Genomic DNA, 17711 nt, shown 5'->3' on the forward strand with positions numbered 1-17711 from the left:
ACAGAGCAGTGAGCAGCAGCGTGCATACGCCTGTGGCAGAGAAGACGCGGCCTCAACATCAAATGCAGGGAGCATCCCTGGGCTGAAACAGCAACATAGAAACTTCCTGAATTTTAAGAATGTCTTAGCTCAGTCTCTTGTAGTTTAAGTCTTCCTTACTCTGACAAGCCTTTACCATCTTTAGTGAACGGACCTGTTTTTATCAGGTTTCGCCACATCATGCTGAACTATAGAACTGTGCTTTTTTCGCTGTGCTTTTATGCAGAATTCACTGCGTTTGCTACTAATCTAGGGCTGGAGTTTCTCCATGCTATTGTACTTGCCAGTACCACAGCCATGCCATTTCCCTGAGCACCACAGAGAACACAGAAATAGCAAAGAAGGCCTGAAGATCCGTACGGACTCCAATAAAACCAAGCCACATTTCACAGCGTTAATTCCATTGCGGTACATTCAATCTGCGATTTGTGATCATGAACCCCTCTGTTACTGAAATGAACTTACCGAAGCGCAGGCCAAAATGCCGAAGAACCCAACCTTCTGCACCAGGTTCTGGACAGCCAGTTTAGCTCGGGAAGCAAAATCCTGCAAAGAAGAAAACGAAGCATTAATGGGGCAAACCCCCAAATGAACACACCTCAAAATCTATGTGATTTCAATATCCTCCATGCTACGGGACTCTTTCTAATTAGCATTTGGGAGAATTTTTAAAACAAATAAAGCCAGTTTGAAACTCTGGACTTAGAGGGAAGAGAGAGAAATTCACAGTGCTCAGCGTGAAAATCCGACCACCCACATGTATTGAGTTTTGTTCTTCAAAACCCTGCAAGTGGCACCCAGTTCGCACTACTATGGAAACAGGCCTTCTAGTATTTATTTCCCCGTATCTTTAAATTGCCAATGCTGCTTATACCTTATTCCTTAAACAAGCAAAGGGAATTAATTTCCCTGAATACCGTTTACAGTGGAAAAAAGGCACATTTCTCAAAACACAAAGCCAGAATATAATAATCCCATTATATCCCGAGATCTTTGCTCGCAAACCCAGGATCTTAATCAAAATAGCTCATTGCAGGTACTCTCTACAACAGACTGCTACAGTTCATTAAATCTGTAGAGTTGAATCTAAAATACTTTAAGAGCAACAAGGGTGGCAGACCATACAACATTTGAGCTATTCTTTACAAGAACGTGCTAAGAACATGCTGCCTACTTTTATTTTGTGATCACAACTTTCAAACATATTCATGACAAACTCAAGACTCTCCAAGTTTACCAAATACACAGTAAATATTTTTAAAAGCAAAAATAAAGATTCTCACAAGCAGTTTATTTGAATTTGAGAAGTGAATTTACACGAGACTAAAAGTCTTTTGAAGCAAGACTGTCCAAAAAGTTAAGACCAGGGTCAATGTTATCTATTTAGGCTTGGCAACAGTAGTATCTTTGGTAATAGCAAACTTTAAAAAGTAATTATTAAGTCTTTTTTAAAAACCTATGAATAAGCAATAAAAAGCTGATTTTCCAGTAGCAATGCAATATTCACTGATTTGCATTTTGTAGAAAACTATCAGATAAATTTCACAGGGAAGTTACTTTAATCAATAATTAACAAAATTGTAAATGACACACTTCACAGTAACTACAAATAATCCAAATGAATTACATTTATGAAATTTTAACTTTGTCACAATTTTGTTGAAACCTTCAATACTATATACCAACACAAGTAAATTAAAATTACTTGACAGTCTTCTTGCATACTATTTAAATTCTGAACTACAGAACTGACATAACTTTCTATGCCAGATTTAAAAAAAAAACAAACAAAAAAACCTGTGATAAGGCCATTTTCTATCTTCTTACATCCCTTTTTCAAGCAATAATTTTTCTCCATTACAGTGCTTTAAAAACAGTAAACAAATTCTCAAATAGAAAAACCCCAATTCTTAATGAAATCAAAAGAATTCTATTTATTATACTTTATATTTAAAAAAATAACCCAAATTAAAACCAATACTTCAACTTAAAGAAAAATGCCAAATAAATGGGGTTTCCTACATCTTACAGTGGGACATTTTTAACCACAGGAGAATATAAAAACCCTTTTAGAACAGTCTATAAAGGGTGAAGTTGCTGACTTTCACCAGGAGTAACACCTTGGCATCGTGAATGTCTTATGGCAAAATGGAATAGGTGAAATATTCACTCTTTGTTGAAAACTTGTTCCTGACATTTTTTCTGTTTAACTTCTAGGACACGTACGGTATGCATGAGTGATTAAAACCTACTCCCAGTGAGGCTGATACCAAACACTTGAACTTATGTTAGCAGAAACAGGTCTAGAACATGCCTACATGACAAGTAAAATAAAATTTTTCATGCTTTTCAGTTAAAAGAGGGCATTTTGACACAAATTGTTATAAAGAACAAAACATGATAATTTACCAGTGAACTAAGTCCAAAAATCTTGCAACATCAAGGGCAGTTCCTTCTCAAACTAAAATTCCCTCATCATTATTTCCAAGTTAGTAAACAAAACTGAAATGAGTTAATGCACGATCACTACTGCGGGTCAGCACTAATACACACATTCCGTCCCACTGAGGAGTCAGGGCATGAGCCGAAAAGGATGCACGACTCTTTGGCAAAGGACATAACATGCAGCACAGTAAGGACAAACAGCTATTCTCATTTCTTAACCAAATACAAAAGTCAAAATATGTGTTCAGAATTTCTCTACAATTTAATTTAAAATGAAAAAGCGCGCCAAAGCATAACAGCAACAATTGTCCTTTCAACAACAGATTTTGTTCTTTGAAAAGGTGAACTGAAAAAGTAGTGCCTGACGTAGGAATTTCATAAGATGTCTCCCCCCGTACTCTACAGAAAGCTGAATGTGACCATGATATTTTCAGTTCCTATTTTGTTCACCATTTCACAATGCTCATGGGGTTAGAACAGTATTTTCACTTTTATAAGCCAATAAAGATTTTTTTCACAGCTCCATAAACCTCATTGTAAAGTATCTTTAAAATAAAACACTACAATCCAATTATTCAAATAGATCCATGATATATTTCAGTGGAAGTTGTTTCTATTCTAATTTTAACATATTTACCCATTATCTCAGACTGCATTGCTAATAGACTGTTGTATTAATTTTCACAAGCTGGAATTTAAAACAAACTCTCTGGCAAGTGACCTATAAACTAATGCTTGCAGCACAGCTGGTTTAATAAAATATATTATTATAATTATATATAGATTCACTGTATTAACTTAGTGTAAGCACAGTACACCATTTTTCGTCAAATTTCTTAAAAATAAACAGCTTCCCTCACCCACATTTCTAGACTGCTGCGAAATTCAAGGCTGCCTTTAAACTATTTTTTTCTCTCCAGCTAAAAACATAGAATTTTTGTTATAAAACCAATGATGAAAGTGTTGAAAAAAGTGTAACAAGTTTGTCTCTCTCAAAAAAAAAAAAAAAAACCCAACCAAAAAAAAAAAAAAAACCCCACCAAACCAACATTGGGGCAATTTTCCTCACCTTATTAACTAAATAACTTCTTTTTTTTTTTTTAAAGTTATTACTCAGATTTTCTTGTCTTTAATTTTTTTTACATTCATTGTCTATTAAAAAGTACTCCATGGAAAGCACAGCTATAGTTCTAAAAATTTCAGCCAAGAACATCTAATTTGTCTTCCTTTTTCAAACTTGCTAAATAAGCCAAAAGAGATAAATTCAGGATTTTTTTTCCTCCCTATTTTCTATGATCTAATTCAATCATAGCTAGGAATAATTTGCATGGTAATATACACATCAGGGTTGCAACAAAACTTTGCATTCTCAACATTTACTTTAATGAAAACAAGTTCAGAAATACTTCTATTTGGTTGCTTCCTTAAATTTCATTTGTCAAATCTTTGCGACACCTGCAATAATAAAAAAACCTTAAAAGTTTCATTTCTCAGAGAATACAATCATCAGTTTCACAACTTTTACCTATTTCACAATATAATTTTTCTGTTATAAAGCCTGCACAAGCAACAATCTTTTCCTCTACTTTTTTAAGCATTTGAAATAAAAGCAAAACAACTTTCACAGCTTATTGCTTTAGGAAAAAAAAAAAAACAAAACCAAAAAGACATAAAAGTTCAGCTACTTACAGGCAAAACATTTTCCCCCAAAATTAAAGTATCTAGACTGGACTCGAGTCTCAGCTAATATGATTCATTCTCTACAACATTTCAGGATACTTTAGCTCACTATGTCCCTTTCAAAGATGATTTGGTTTTTTGGTTTGGAAATAGATGTCCTGTGACTGCTACAATACAGGCAAAGGAAGGTTAAATGATTAAGCATTACTTCATTGGGTTAATCATCAGATCTTAAGAACTGGAATGGAAATAAGAGGCAGAAAAAGGTCAGTGCTGAAATACTGATTCACAAGTCTCAGCTGGCGGCTTGAGGAAGTTTGCTTCATATCTGCCTTTAGTAAAATGGCACATTTTATTGATACCAGCATTTCATTACTACATGTTGCAAGAGCAAAAAAGCCTCCCAAACCTCCAAACCTAAAGGGATACTAAAGAGAAATTACATGTTGTGCTGCTAAGTAAAATTTGCCACAATGTTCCTCCTCTAAATATGCACCACGGTACAGCTTTGAGATTAACTTAACGTGGACCATTTATCCCCATAAAAAAAGCCCTCCTTCTTGAAAGAGTGAATAGACAGTCTTGTCTTAACTATAAGGCTTTGTCCCATCCCTCTGTTTTATTTTGTTTCCATTTATAATTTAAATCTCTGTTTCTTCTTTCTCCCTTTGTTGTAAAGTAAGTCGCACAAGCTCTTCCATATTTGAGTAAAGAACATTTCACTGGATTTAGTTTTACAAGCTCAAGAAAAAAAAAAAAATTAAAAAAAATCAATTTTTACTCTTTTCCTTCTGTAACACTGATTTATTATCAGAAAACAGAACGGTCACAATCTATTGTTCAGATTGAAATTGTGAAGCCTCTTTTTTCTTAATCTCCAAGAACAGAGACTGTTGATGGATCCATAGCAAGTAACTAGTTGATGGTTACCAAGGAGCTCTGAATAATCAGCATTGGATTGAATCCCACAGCCCTTACAGAAACACCCCGTAAGACTGCAGCAGAAGCGATTTTCTTGAAAGACTGCACAGATGGGCCTGTAACGATTATGTAATATAAGTTTATTTTCTACCATGAAGCTGCAGGCAGTTTTTAGGAGCATCAAGACAGCTATGACTCCCGATCAAAACCCAACTCTTCCTTGCATGCAGCAGTGATGACAGCTGTCAGTCTCTAAAAGATACGATCCAGAGTTCGAATGACTTGAGGCCAGAAAAACCTTTCTTCTATCACAACTTTTTCCTGCTGTAAATACGTCAAGCACTTTACAAATACATTGGTAATACCGGTATATTGGTGGATACAGGACAGAGAAGGTGGCCAATAAAGAAGGGAAGGAATATATGAGACTAAATTCAATCAGAAGTTCATAGTGCACGCACTCTCTATGGGTAAGAACAGCAAGTGACTTAATGTAGGATCAGGGGGAAGTCAGTGATGCGATTATTAATGCAATCGCTCAAGCAGGATATTAATTACCTAGCAGATGGTAGCCTTAAGAAATTCAAAATATATTTCTGGAAGGCTTGGGAGGGGTTATGCAGGATTTGTTACTGTAATAAAAAACATAATCGTGAATGATCATTTAAAAAAATACAAAGACATAAACAGAGATCTGAAGCGAATGTATTGCACCTTGATGGAATGGGTCCCCTACAAACAAGGAGAACTGAAGTTGGTGTAGAGATAGGTATTCATCCTAGTGCCGGCAGACTCCCCTGATGCAAATGTGTGATTTGCATGTGAGGAAGAAGTGCACAACCTTCAAGATTTGAGCAAAATTTATAATATGGTTATAATATTTACTTACTAGAAACAAAATTTAATTATCCAAATAATAATCTGAAGAGGAGAACATTTTTTTCCGAAGATTGAAGACGATGTATGAAGCTACCATCTCAGATTATTAAAATTATAATTCCTTAACATTTAAAAAGCTGCCTACAAAGACAGTGCTCCTTTTTATGTAAAAATCTGAGTTATGTTAAAAATGAGCTGCACAATATTTTGTTTCTTCTGGCTTTCTATTACAACACAATGGAATCAAACACAACTTATGGGAGAATGACCATTTGTGGTTAGGCAATGAATTCTAGAATTTCAGAGGACTGGGAAGAATTATTAACTCATTGAAATAACATATTAACTGCAGAAGAGCAGTTTTAAAGAAGTCGGATAGCTACCTACAGGCTGAGAGGTTACAACATACATCCATGCTAAGACAGCAGATGAGCGATGACGTTTAATGATCAACACAGTAACCTGGAGTTAATATGAGGAGAACAGAGATCAAGATACAGTCGATAGTCATTGCCTATCACTACAAATAGTTCATTACTCAGTGACCAAAGAAACCATCTCATACCTCTCCTGCAAGACATCAAAGGTAACAGATCTCATGAGTAAGGTTCCAGTAAGTTGCAAGCAGGAATATTTTGATAGTGGTTCATGGCGGTACTGATCTCCCACTCCGTCAGCTGCAGTGACTCTCAACATCTATAACGTGTATGGAAAGGGCTGTGGCCCTGGGTCTCTGTTCTAGCTTTCTCAAAAATACTTCCAGCTTAATGCAAATAAGGAGCAAACTAAAAGGGGATATTTCCATCTTGATGCCGGGAGAGACGAGGGTGTGAGAGGTAAGGTTTAAACTTACTTGTAAACTCAGAGCTCTGGGAGAGAAGGGCCCTGTCTTGCAAACTGGGCTGTCAAAAGTCAAAGTTAAAAAAAGGTTTTCAAGGATTACTGAAAGCAGCTAAGGAAAGGGGGCAGATCTAAGCAAGCACTGAAGTTTGATAAAAGAAAGGTATTTACATACGATAGCCATAGGACAGACGTTCCAGATTAAGAGGACTAGCTCAAATTCTAAGCTTGGGAAGGAAATAAATTTCACTTCACAAGAATTCTGGGTTTTCTGAGACATCAAGTTCTGGAAAAGGAATAGGGTACTCACATGAGAAAGTTACAAGAGAAAAATACGTCCATGTTGAAAATGAAAACTCAGTTTTAGAAAGTACAGTATGAAGATGACAGAACAGCAATGAAACAGGACCCTTGACTTCACAGGCTTTACACCAAAGAACTGTGGAAAGACAGGAGAGCAGTACCTACAAAACCCCATTAAATAGACTATGTCAGAGATCTGAGGACTTAAACCTAATAAGATTTCAAACCATTATTCAGGACATTTGTAGGCAAGGATAAGCATGCAGTAGGTACTACATACAAATCCCAAGTCCACAAGAAATCAAATATACAGGTGAATTCTACTAGCCTTTCCTAGGACGAGAATACTGAATACAGATTGTTGAGGGAAATGCATAGATTTATTTCCACATCTGTTTGTGTTCAAATTCTTGAGGTTGGTTGCACGTTAAGGGGTGATGCCGCAATCCACAAAGATAATCAGAAAGATGCTCATCTTTGGGACTTTGTAAACTCAGACATATGAGTAACTACAATTAGTTCTTGTGCCAGAAAAACTGAAGTTTTTCCATAGAAAAATACAGTTAAACCTATTGTCCTCATAATCACATTTTAAAACTGCTGTGAGAAAAGAAAGCCTTAAGAAGCCATAGAGCTGTGTGCAGAGTTGAATCCTTTGCAAGTCGTGCGGGAGCAGAGCGTAACAGAGGGACGTGTTCATTCCAACAGCAAGCTTTGCTTTCCCTGGTCGTTTAATTTTAACCTGTCTTGGAGTAAAAGTGTGAAACTTCCGAGTAATGGATCCATTATATGGTAAAAAAGACCTCCCATTATCATGAGTATGAAGGAAAGTCAACCAGCTCAGATGAAACAGACTATTAGCATTAGGAACTCTCAGATATTTTCCTCATTTCATTAACAAACTGTACCATGGTAAGAACATTTTATTTCCTTCTCTCACTTCTCCCTCTCCCCTAGGCCTTGGGGGAAGCACCAGCAAATGCTTCTTGATAATAAACTCCATCTCAAGAGCTTTAGTTTCAAGATTTTAGGCTGTTGCAATCCAAAATCATGCTCAAGGTTGGAAGCGATATACCAAAATGAACACATATTATAGAGCTCAACTAGTTAGTAGGCACTCTCAAACTTAATGCCAGCATTTTCCACAACTAGAACTGAAGCTCTCAGACTTCTACATAAAAAGTCCTTTTGCTTCACGCCGTAAGAATAAAGAAATTTTGTAAAGAATAAGACACAATTAAAGGAAACAGTCTGAAGGAAGAGGAAGGAGCATGTCCTTTCAGTCTTATCAGATCTGTCCTGTAGAGTAGTAGCCCTTTTAACCGTATCCCCTGCCACCTCTACTCCTCCATTCAGGCCTGTGCAGTAGCACGAAGCACCATGTCCCCTTTGACACTCTGCAATTTTATAGTGGTGCACGAAAGCATGAAATAAAAGTTTTTTCTTTGCTTGCTAAAGAACTACTTTCTATTCAGATCTTGTCGGAGATCTGGCAGTTAGCAGATCCTGCAGTCTATTTCATGGAAGAGAGCTGTCCGTTTGGCATGTCAGGGAAGCAGCGAGGCCGTTAGGACAGTCCAGCGTCGGAAGAGATTACCCAGAGACGTTGTGCAGTCTCCAGTCTTGGAGGGCTTCAAGACCAGGCTTGACAGTGCCCTGAGGAACCTGAGCTGATCTCAAAGATGACACCACTGAGCAAAATGTTGGACTAGAAACTGCCTCAGGTCCCCTTCAAGATGAATTTTTCTGTGATTCCATAATGAGATACTAGCAGCCACCTACAGAGAGAAGAATGAAGTAAAAGAACACCCTATCACTCCGGTTCCCACACATCAGCCATTGACCTCTGCAGCCTTTGCCGCTACAGTTGAAAGCGTACGCTGGCATTGCCTCCACCAACGTGCTGGCTGCCTAAAATACCATTGCAGCTGCACAGTGAGTGCTCATTTATCTCGAAGCTACAATTGCGATTAGTTACTGTGGCCACAGGTCTGCCAACCTAGTTATAGTGGCATGACGAGCCGTTCCAGGATGTCGTTAATTTTTTTTTAACCAATTACAAGTTATAAAGTCCTATTTTTTTGGGGGGCGGGGGGGGATTTAAGATCCAGACATTGTAAGGATGGGCTCATGATTGCTGGAATGAAGCAAGTGATTGCTTTGTTTTAGCCACCATCACCAAGAAAGGAAGCACTTTTTGATAACCAGACAAATAGATCGACCTTTTGAACCCCTGACAAAGCAGAGCCAAAGTCACCAGCACTGAAAAAAAATACACTGTTCCTCCACAGAGAACTTATAAGTAAGTTAAGGAAGAAAACCCACGCACAGAAAAAACACTTGTAGAATAAAAGTGCGCAGTTTCTTACACAGCTGACAAATCCGTTTGCACACACAAGTCTTCCTGCTCAGCCCAGCCAGCAGATGTGCAACGCTAAGCATACCTCTCGCTTGTTCTCCCTGGGAAGTAGCAGAGGTTCCCAGACAGCTTAGAGAAGTGGTCTGCATACCAGACTCTTGTACAACACAGATATTTAAACAGTGTCTGGAGCCGAGGGAAAAAAAAAGTAGCCATCTTCTTGATTATGATACCATAATTAATTTCTATCAGTTATTGAAGGCTCTCCCTGAAAAAATATTTTTGAAGCAGCTTATCTGACCCAAACTTTTGATCATTTCTTTGTCTTTCTCAGAATACTGGGGAGTAAAATATCAAATATTGAGGACCAAATTGTTCCTTCAGAAACTTGTGCTGAGTATCCCGGACGCACACAGAACAGAGCATGCAAATTCAATGGCAGAATTCAACTAACTGCTTCTCCACAACTACAACGCAAATGCAGCTTGCAAGATTTCCAGTAAACTTGGTGAGATTCTTTCTGAAAAAGTTCCTTTCTGTTGTAAAGTGAGCGACTTGTTACTGAAAAAGTTCCTCTGAGCTAATATCCTAATACTGAGTGAAAATATTGCAAAGTAATCTAGATTTCTTCAATGGCTCGGTAATTTCTGGTATACGTACTTACACACTAAACATTAAAAGGACAGAGGACCAAGTCAATGAGTTTTAGGGAAAAGACGTTATCACAAAGAGCCGTTCAAAGAAGAACGTGAAACAGTCATCTCTAGATTACCATTAGCAAACGTCATGTAATGCTCATTGCTGTTTTTTCCTTATCTGTAAGCAGGTGTGCAAATGAATAGAACAATGCAGGCACAAGACTGCCCTATTCTCTTGCCAGTGTCCAAAGAAATCCAGCAAGGAGGTGGCTTACACATTTGTTACTCATAGCTCCTATTGTCTACCCTCTGCCTATATTAACTCTTTGCTACCTCTTTTCTCAGGAAGTCCTCTGTAGCAAGGTTCCCTTATTTAAAGCTTTCATTGACTCATTCCGAAGCTTAGTTCGACTCACTCATTTTGGAGATCAATTTAAAACTAAGCTGATACTTAAGTTTATTCGCTGCTTATTACACTGTCTGTGAAAAGACACACCACACTTCACTATTAGTTCACTCTCAGTTTGCCATCTCACTCTCAAGCTATAGCATTCATTGGAAGCTTCTGAAGACAAGCTTCAAGGTTTGATTAGTTTTGAATTTCCATTTAATTAAGGGCCGAGATGAAAGAGGTACGATACCTTCCCTACGTATATTAACAAACGCAGGCATCAAACTTCAGGAATGCAGTGTGTGAAGACAAGCCTCCTGGTGGCCACCCATCAGGCAGCCTAGACCGAACACCGGCAATCTCTTTCTTGTGCGGCACAATTAATAAAGAGAGGAAGCTGATGAGGAAAGGGGGTGACTGGAAGACTGAGTAAGAGAAATTATGAACGGAATTTGATGTTGGGTTTCAACAAGTTATTTCTGGGAAAGCAAAAAAAAGAAGTCAAGGTTTTCCAGTTATTGTATGCGACTCTACCACTTCCATTTTTATGATAACTGCTTTATAAAAACCTGCTTGTGGTCTGCTTTAACTTCTTTTTTCTGGTACCGAATACCCTTAAGACCTTTTCATTAAACAAGCCAGCAGCCAGGGAATCCTTTTCAAGCAGGAACTTATCAGATACTAGCTGTTAGTTTAATCATGGGAAAGATCCATTTTTAATTTGGCCATCTTCTTTTACACTGCTAATTAAGTAAGATTTTGCTTATTAGTTGAACCTAATCATTCCATTTGAATTAAGTCACAGTGTCGTGTCAGAACACAGTGCTGGGTTCTCCGAGTAACCATGGCTTGGGTGTGGTAGCGTACTTTGTTCTGCTTCTGCAAAGAGAAACCCCACATGAAGATGTGGAAAAGCAATCCAGCTCAAGGCACCAGAGCTTTCAGAAATGCTGGAAAGATGGGTTTAGCATGTGTCTAACTGTCACTATCGCAAAAGTTCATCAGTTTAACTCCTTGCGGACAAGAAGCCGACTCTCCGAGCAGGAAGTTGTTCGGTGGAACTCCTGACGCAATGCAAACTGAAGCAGTTGCAGCTTAGTTTAATACAAACCCTCTTGAGTCCACGTTGACAAATTCTTTAACAAGCCCTGTGGTTACAGGGAAGCTGGTTTCAGTCTGAGTCACTCCTGTTCAAACAGTTTACTGGAAATGGAGGGGAGGGGGAATTTTCAGAGAAGTCATGTGATGGCCAGACAAACCACAACCAGTAAAGGTTCAGTGGAGTCAAAAACAGGTCCCAGCAACAACTGACATTCAGTGTGCAGATGGCACTCAATCATTTACAAACGAGTCCTGCTGCATCTCAGCATTTCTATGGATTTAACCCTTTTTCAAGTTTGTATTCTCTCAGAGGCAGGACAGAGTTTGGAAAGTAAACAAACAGCAGCGGCTGATAGTAACATAGGCAACTAGAAAATATTTTTACACGGAAATTTGGCTGCAGGAACGCTGCACAGAAGCAAAGCCCGGTGCGTAAATCATTAGTTCTTAAAAATATGCCACTTAATGAATCCAAACACTTACCGTCATTAAGGATTAGATATACAGCAAAGATATTAGTACTTTCTCCTCTTAGCAAGGAGTACCATGATACAGCAAGGGCCCACGCATTACGCATTATCACTAAGTACCTCGAGGGCAGCTGGCATTAAAAGCTTCATTTTCACCAGAAACCTCCATCAGGTTTAAGTGTTTCAGCATGACGGAGAAAAGATGAGAATACTAAACAATCAGCAACTCTTAAACCGGCAAAAGAGAGTCCCTGAACATGTGTGCGTAGACATGAAACTGTACAAAAGTATGCTTGCACTGTGTTATTACCAATGTGCTGCCCCAGCACTAAAGTAGTAGATTCACTTCCCCTAATTGAGAGGTTGGTTTGAACGGCTGCACTGGAGATACTCCCCGTGGCTAAAAGGGGAGCTCTGCTAAAAAACTCCTTTGCTCTGGAATTCCACTGGAAGAGAGTTAACAGCAACTGAGATACCATTTCAAACATGTGTAATTTTTAAATACTGCCTTAAGTATTAACAAATCAGACCAAGTTGCTCTGTTCCTATAGCATGCTGGGCTCTGCATTGTGTGGAGCTCTGAGGAAAAAAAAAAAAGAGCCCTGCTTGTAAACCACACTCCTTCTCCAGGGCAAAGCCGCTCCATTTTAACAAGAGCAACCAGGAGGCAAGAGCTCTGACGCTCCCTTTGTGTAACTGGGACTAACTCACTGGCGTGCACGCACAGAAAGGAGAAGTGAGTGTGCCTTTAAAATGAGGGGCTTTTTCTGAAGTATGCTAATGGCGAGTACAAGGCAGACTTACACATCATCTGTAGGCTAATGAGTTTTCTCAAAACCTAACTTAAGGAGGCAGGTCACTTAGATCCACGATTTATGACAGAAAATCCATCAATAGACTCTTCAAATAGTATTTTACTCGGCGTAACTCTGAATGGGGCACTAAACCTTTACGCTGTTTAATCCTCTTAGGTTCCTTTTTTTGTTGTTTTTTGAAGTGCCAGGCTAGCAAGCACATTCCCCCTCACAGATCCTTCAGGCTGGATGTCACATTCATGGCCTGTTCTCACCATAGAAGATCCTCATCTGTTTCTCAAAATTACCATTGTTTTTGAGAGACAGCAGCGACAAGCTTTCTAAACAAAACACACGCAGGCAAAAACGTCAAGCCATTTGGCTTTGCCTTGTAGGCATATAGCAGCTCAGCAGAAGTAGAGGGGGAAGCTATTCTTCCAAATCTAACACGCCCATTTGCATGCCTTTCAAAAAGGCAGGATGAAGCGAGACCTTTCTACTGAAAGAAGGCTCCTGTCATTTGACGTCAAACATTTGTAGTAGTCTCCGTGGCATAAGACGCTTGTCACATCCCCCGTGTTTTCTTAAGCATAAGGCTTCAACTTGGGAGAGTGGGAGAAGCTGAGGTGGATAATAAAAGTTGTTATTGAGCACTTTAAAAATAGACATCATAACTGCTCATGAATAGCAATTACAAAACAAATAGCGATAAGCTATGCTGAAGATTGGGATTTACTCAAGGTCATAGGAAAAGGCAGGCCTGTCTCCCACAGACATCTAGCACAAACATGATTGAAGCCAAAAGCGAAAAGGAAGTCATATTAGCAAATGGAAAAAACTGAACTGTCAGTTTTATGAGCGCAATACAATTTAATCGGATTGTCAAAGCCTCACGTTAAGAGACTTTTATAAAAACCAAACCACAAGTGGAGTTTAAAAAGATTTTTTTTTTCCTGGCCATCCATCCACAAAACAACATGCTTCAATCCAAATTCAACTGCCAAGAAAATAAAATCAAAAGTACTGGTAAATAACACTATCCTTTTTCTTAATTAATTACACAACGCCATTCGTTTACTAAGGGCAGTCGATACAGCTAGCTATATTTTGGCCTGTCCTGACAAAATGCTCTCTAGCAAAAACTTTCTTCCCAAGAATCTTACTGTGCGTTCTGGAAACCAACCCTGGCTGCTCCCACAACCGTACACGCATATAATTTGCTGGGAGAGTTTCAGTAAACACAGATAGCATTTCAGCTCTCAAGTCTTGTATTCTACTGGTTTAGGTTTGGGGGTTTTTTGGGGGGGGGGGGGGGGGGGGGACGGGACGGGACACGACTTTTTTTTAATTTTTTTTTTAACCACGACTTGGATTTTTATACAGCTAGGGATTACTTTGCAAAGCAAAGACTGACGATAAAGAACAAAGCAGATTCCCCCACCACCACCACCCCCCGCATCTTTAAAGAAATAGAAGAATTTACTATTTACAATAGCAGAAAATCCCTTTGGAACTTTCTAGTAGGGGAGGCTCTCAGGAAACGTGGGGTTTACTGTTAGAATTACTAGATTACACTCAGTGTTTCCAGACAAACCGCTTTCTTTCATGGAAAAAGTTTCATCCATATTTTGAAGAGAAGGAGAAAAAACAGTAAAAGCATATATTTATATCAAGAAAATACCCAGGCAAAACAGTTTAAAGACAGCAGTGCACTGGAGACTCCACTTTAACGACTGGAGAGTCCTAGTTCTGCTAAGAATTCATAATTGCCTTAATACCATTTTCCACGTGCTCCTAAAGGAAATCCTGTAAATTTAATAGTATTGGTATTCGTCAGTTCTTGAATTTGATCTTTTAGATGTTGATATTTCTTAACTTTCTCTGCCACTGCATCTGCCAAAGATGTTGATTTACTCTCATACCCAACTATGATGTCTACTACTAGGGCCTGATCTCCTTTAACAGAAAACAGGTCTGGCTTCTAGCATCTGCTGGTTTTTTAATAGCAGTCTCATGACCCATTTCAACTTAGTGGCAGGCAAAACAGGGTAAGAAGGAAAAATACAGAAGAGAAATTCAGTGGCAAGTAGTTTGAGGAAAAAAAATGGTTAATTTTTTCTAAAACACTATCAATAACTTGTGAACAGGATGCAAACTCCTGACCTGAATGACAAATGATCTACAATAATATCTGACTGATGTACAGCATCAGTTGCAAACTATGCTGCAACACAAGCACCATTTAATCCATCAAGAAAATAAATGGCAAGAGCAACAAAAAGGGATTCAGAGCAGTTTGGTTGCATTTTCACATCAGGAAAAATATGTTTCCTCAGGCTGAGGAACAGGTCATGCACTGGCCCCTGAGGGTTTTAGTGGCAAGGCAAGCAAATGTCATCTGAAGGGGATGAGCAGACTGAAAATCATCTCCTGGCCCAGGGAGGCTTTAAATGAAGCTGTAACAACCATGATTATGGAAGAGCACCTCCTCTATCACTGGTTTGTTAGCCTGTTTTCCCCCTACCTTCATCGTGCTGTTCTTAGAAGTCTAAATAAATGCAGTATTTGTAGCAAATACTTTGGCTGCACTACTGTATGTGCTTCAACAAGCTGCATTCTTGTCCTCCCATCACCAGAGGTATCTCTACCCAGTGGAAGATCTTCTTCCACCCTGGGAAGTCCCTTGTGAACTCACACCAACTGATTTTTGGCCCATTCCCATTTCATTGGAATGGTTATTTACTCCATCTAGTTGTTCTGTGTTTTATTAATTCTGATGTTTTGCACTGTTCTTACTTGTGCGGTCTCTGCATGTTCCAGCATCTCCTCAAATTCCTGGTACTCTTCATCATCAGGTTCAGCACCAGAGAGTCGGGCCGCCCTCGCCATAAAATATGGAGGCAGCTCTCCAATGGCTGTGCCAGCACCCTGGGAAAAGAGTAATTCTGATTTATTTTCATGTTTATTCTTAAATAGGAAACATGCGATATGCGTAGTCCCGTGGACATTTCAAATGATTAGAACTGATGAGACCAGCTGCTTTGAGAAGTTTGCTTGTATCCACCAGGTCAAATTTCTCCCTATTTCAAACAAAATGCTGTTCCTTTGAAACCCTACTTTCTCCCCTTCCTTGTCTAGCAAACTTGAGCTTCTCACAGCGCAGACTATCACGCCGCAAGCCAGAGGCTCCCAAGTTGCGGTCTGCAAGGTCAAAACGACACGATCCGTGCATCTCTGGGGCCCTGCAGAGCGGCACGTTGCCCGGCTCCAGCAGAGCTCCGCAGCCGGTGGCTAGCTGCGCCTGGTGCGGTGGGGAGGCTGGAGCTTGTCGCTGCGCTGCAGCCGGAGAGCCGGCCGGGCCGGGGGCCCTGCTGTCTGACACGATCCCTGACTCAGCACAGCGCTGCCATCTCACCCCACCGCATGATGCCAGACACATTTGCCAGCATGTGACAGCCCTTGTTACTGAGTGGCCTTCAAAAGAATCTGGGAACTCCTCCCCGGTGCCGTCACGTTACTTGTTCAGTCATGAGACTTTGTGCAAGTCTTTATTAGAAAACAGGCTCAAGTTTTACTACAGCTGTAAGCAAGGAAAATAAGGTTAAGCAAAGCCTGATCTCGAGTTTTCTCTCTCTCCTTTAGATGGAATAAAGCAAGCCAAGAGAACCTGAGATGAAAGCATGGCTGCTGTCTCGCCACAGGAAAATTATATTTGTTTTCTCAGGACATCAAATGACTCATTTCAATCTTGTGGGTAAATGCAGCTTTATCTTAACCAAGGAAAGAAAGAAAAGAAAAGAGAGGCAGCTAAGATTGAACATATGGATAAACAGAGGCTAATGAAACAGGAACTTGGACTAAACTCAGACTGGTTGAAATACAGGACAGGTAACAGCACAATAGCTGAGCAGCAAACTGGAAAAGTGCTAAAACTTAGCTACATGCAGATGGCTTTTCTCTCTTACGGTCAGTAGTAACAAATGCTTTTCTCTTCCTTTGAAGCAGTGTGAAAGCTTTTCAATTTCCTTTGTTCCTGCTCTATATGCAGCTGCAAGCAAGAGAGAATTCCAGCTGCTGTGGATATTCCAAATCAACAGGTTGTGGTTTTAAACACAGGCGCTCTCTGCAGTTACCGAAACTGTTAAATTCTCGGTTTGAGCATGTAAAGTGCATAGCCTCATGTTCATGCTCTTGTTTTCCACAGAAGAAAAATTTAAACGAGCGCAACAAGCTGAACTTCATTAATCTGCCTATTTCTGGCACAAGGAAAGATAAGCCCAAAAACAGTAGCAACAACGTTTCAGAAAAATTAACTTGAGGTTATGTTCTCAGGGTGATGCAAGAACAAAAAGTCACATTGCTTCTCCAGGCTCTGCCAATTTGCTTTGGCTTCATTTTGTTAGCTGAGGAAGAGGTTTGCATGTGTGTACTGGACATGAACTTTCTTTAAATTGGATAAGTCACATGCTCATTATTACAAAACATTTCAGAAGTGCAACAAAAATCATATGATTTCATGTCTGCTGGAGATAGGTTCCTTAAGTGCGTTAAAAAAAAAAAAAAGAACCAATTAAGGGATCCAAACCAGTAACTATTTAACTGCTTTACAAAAAACATTAGCTGTCCATTTTCACCATTTAACTTTAAATGCCAGTTTTACATTGAGATTCCTTAGACTAACAACAAATTGGAAAGGCAAACGCTAATCAAAATTCTTTCACACAACTACATTCAGAAAAGGAAACTGGGAAATTACTCCACTAGAAAGAGTCTTTTAAACAGGTTTTATCCTGGTCAGGACACAGGCCGCCTGTTCTGCTAATCCTGAGCAATTAAATATTTTTATTCTTT

The 17711-nt window shown here is 39.2% G+C and overlaps 1 protein-coding gene across 4 annotated transcripts in view; it reads right to left on the minus strand.

The window, feature by feature from the left end:
- Window positions 1-17711, minus strand: part of VMP1 (vacuole membrane protein 1) — a 69483-nt gene that overhangs the window by 19554 nt on the left and 32218 nt on the right. For all 4 annotated transcript variants that reach the window (XM_075719954.1, XM_075719956.1, XM_075719957.1 and 1 more), the window contains 2 exons: window positions 15657-15788; window positions 505-585 (listed from right to left, as the gene is read on the minus strand). In XM_075719954.1, coding sequence (XP_075576069.1) covers window positions 505-585; window positions 15657-15788 — 213 coding nt within the window. The remainder of the gene's footprint in view (window positions 1-504; window positions 586-15656; window positions 15789-17711) is intronic.

This window comes from Pelecanus crispus, chromosome 12 (assembly GCF_030463565.1).
Source record: "Pelecanus crispus isolate bPelCri1 chromosome 12, bPelCri1.pri, whole genome shotgun sequence".
NCBI lineage: Eukaryota > Metazoa > Chordata > Aves > Pelecaniformes > Pelecanidae > Pelecanus > Pelecanus crispus.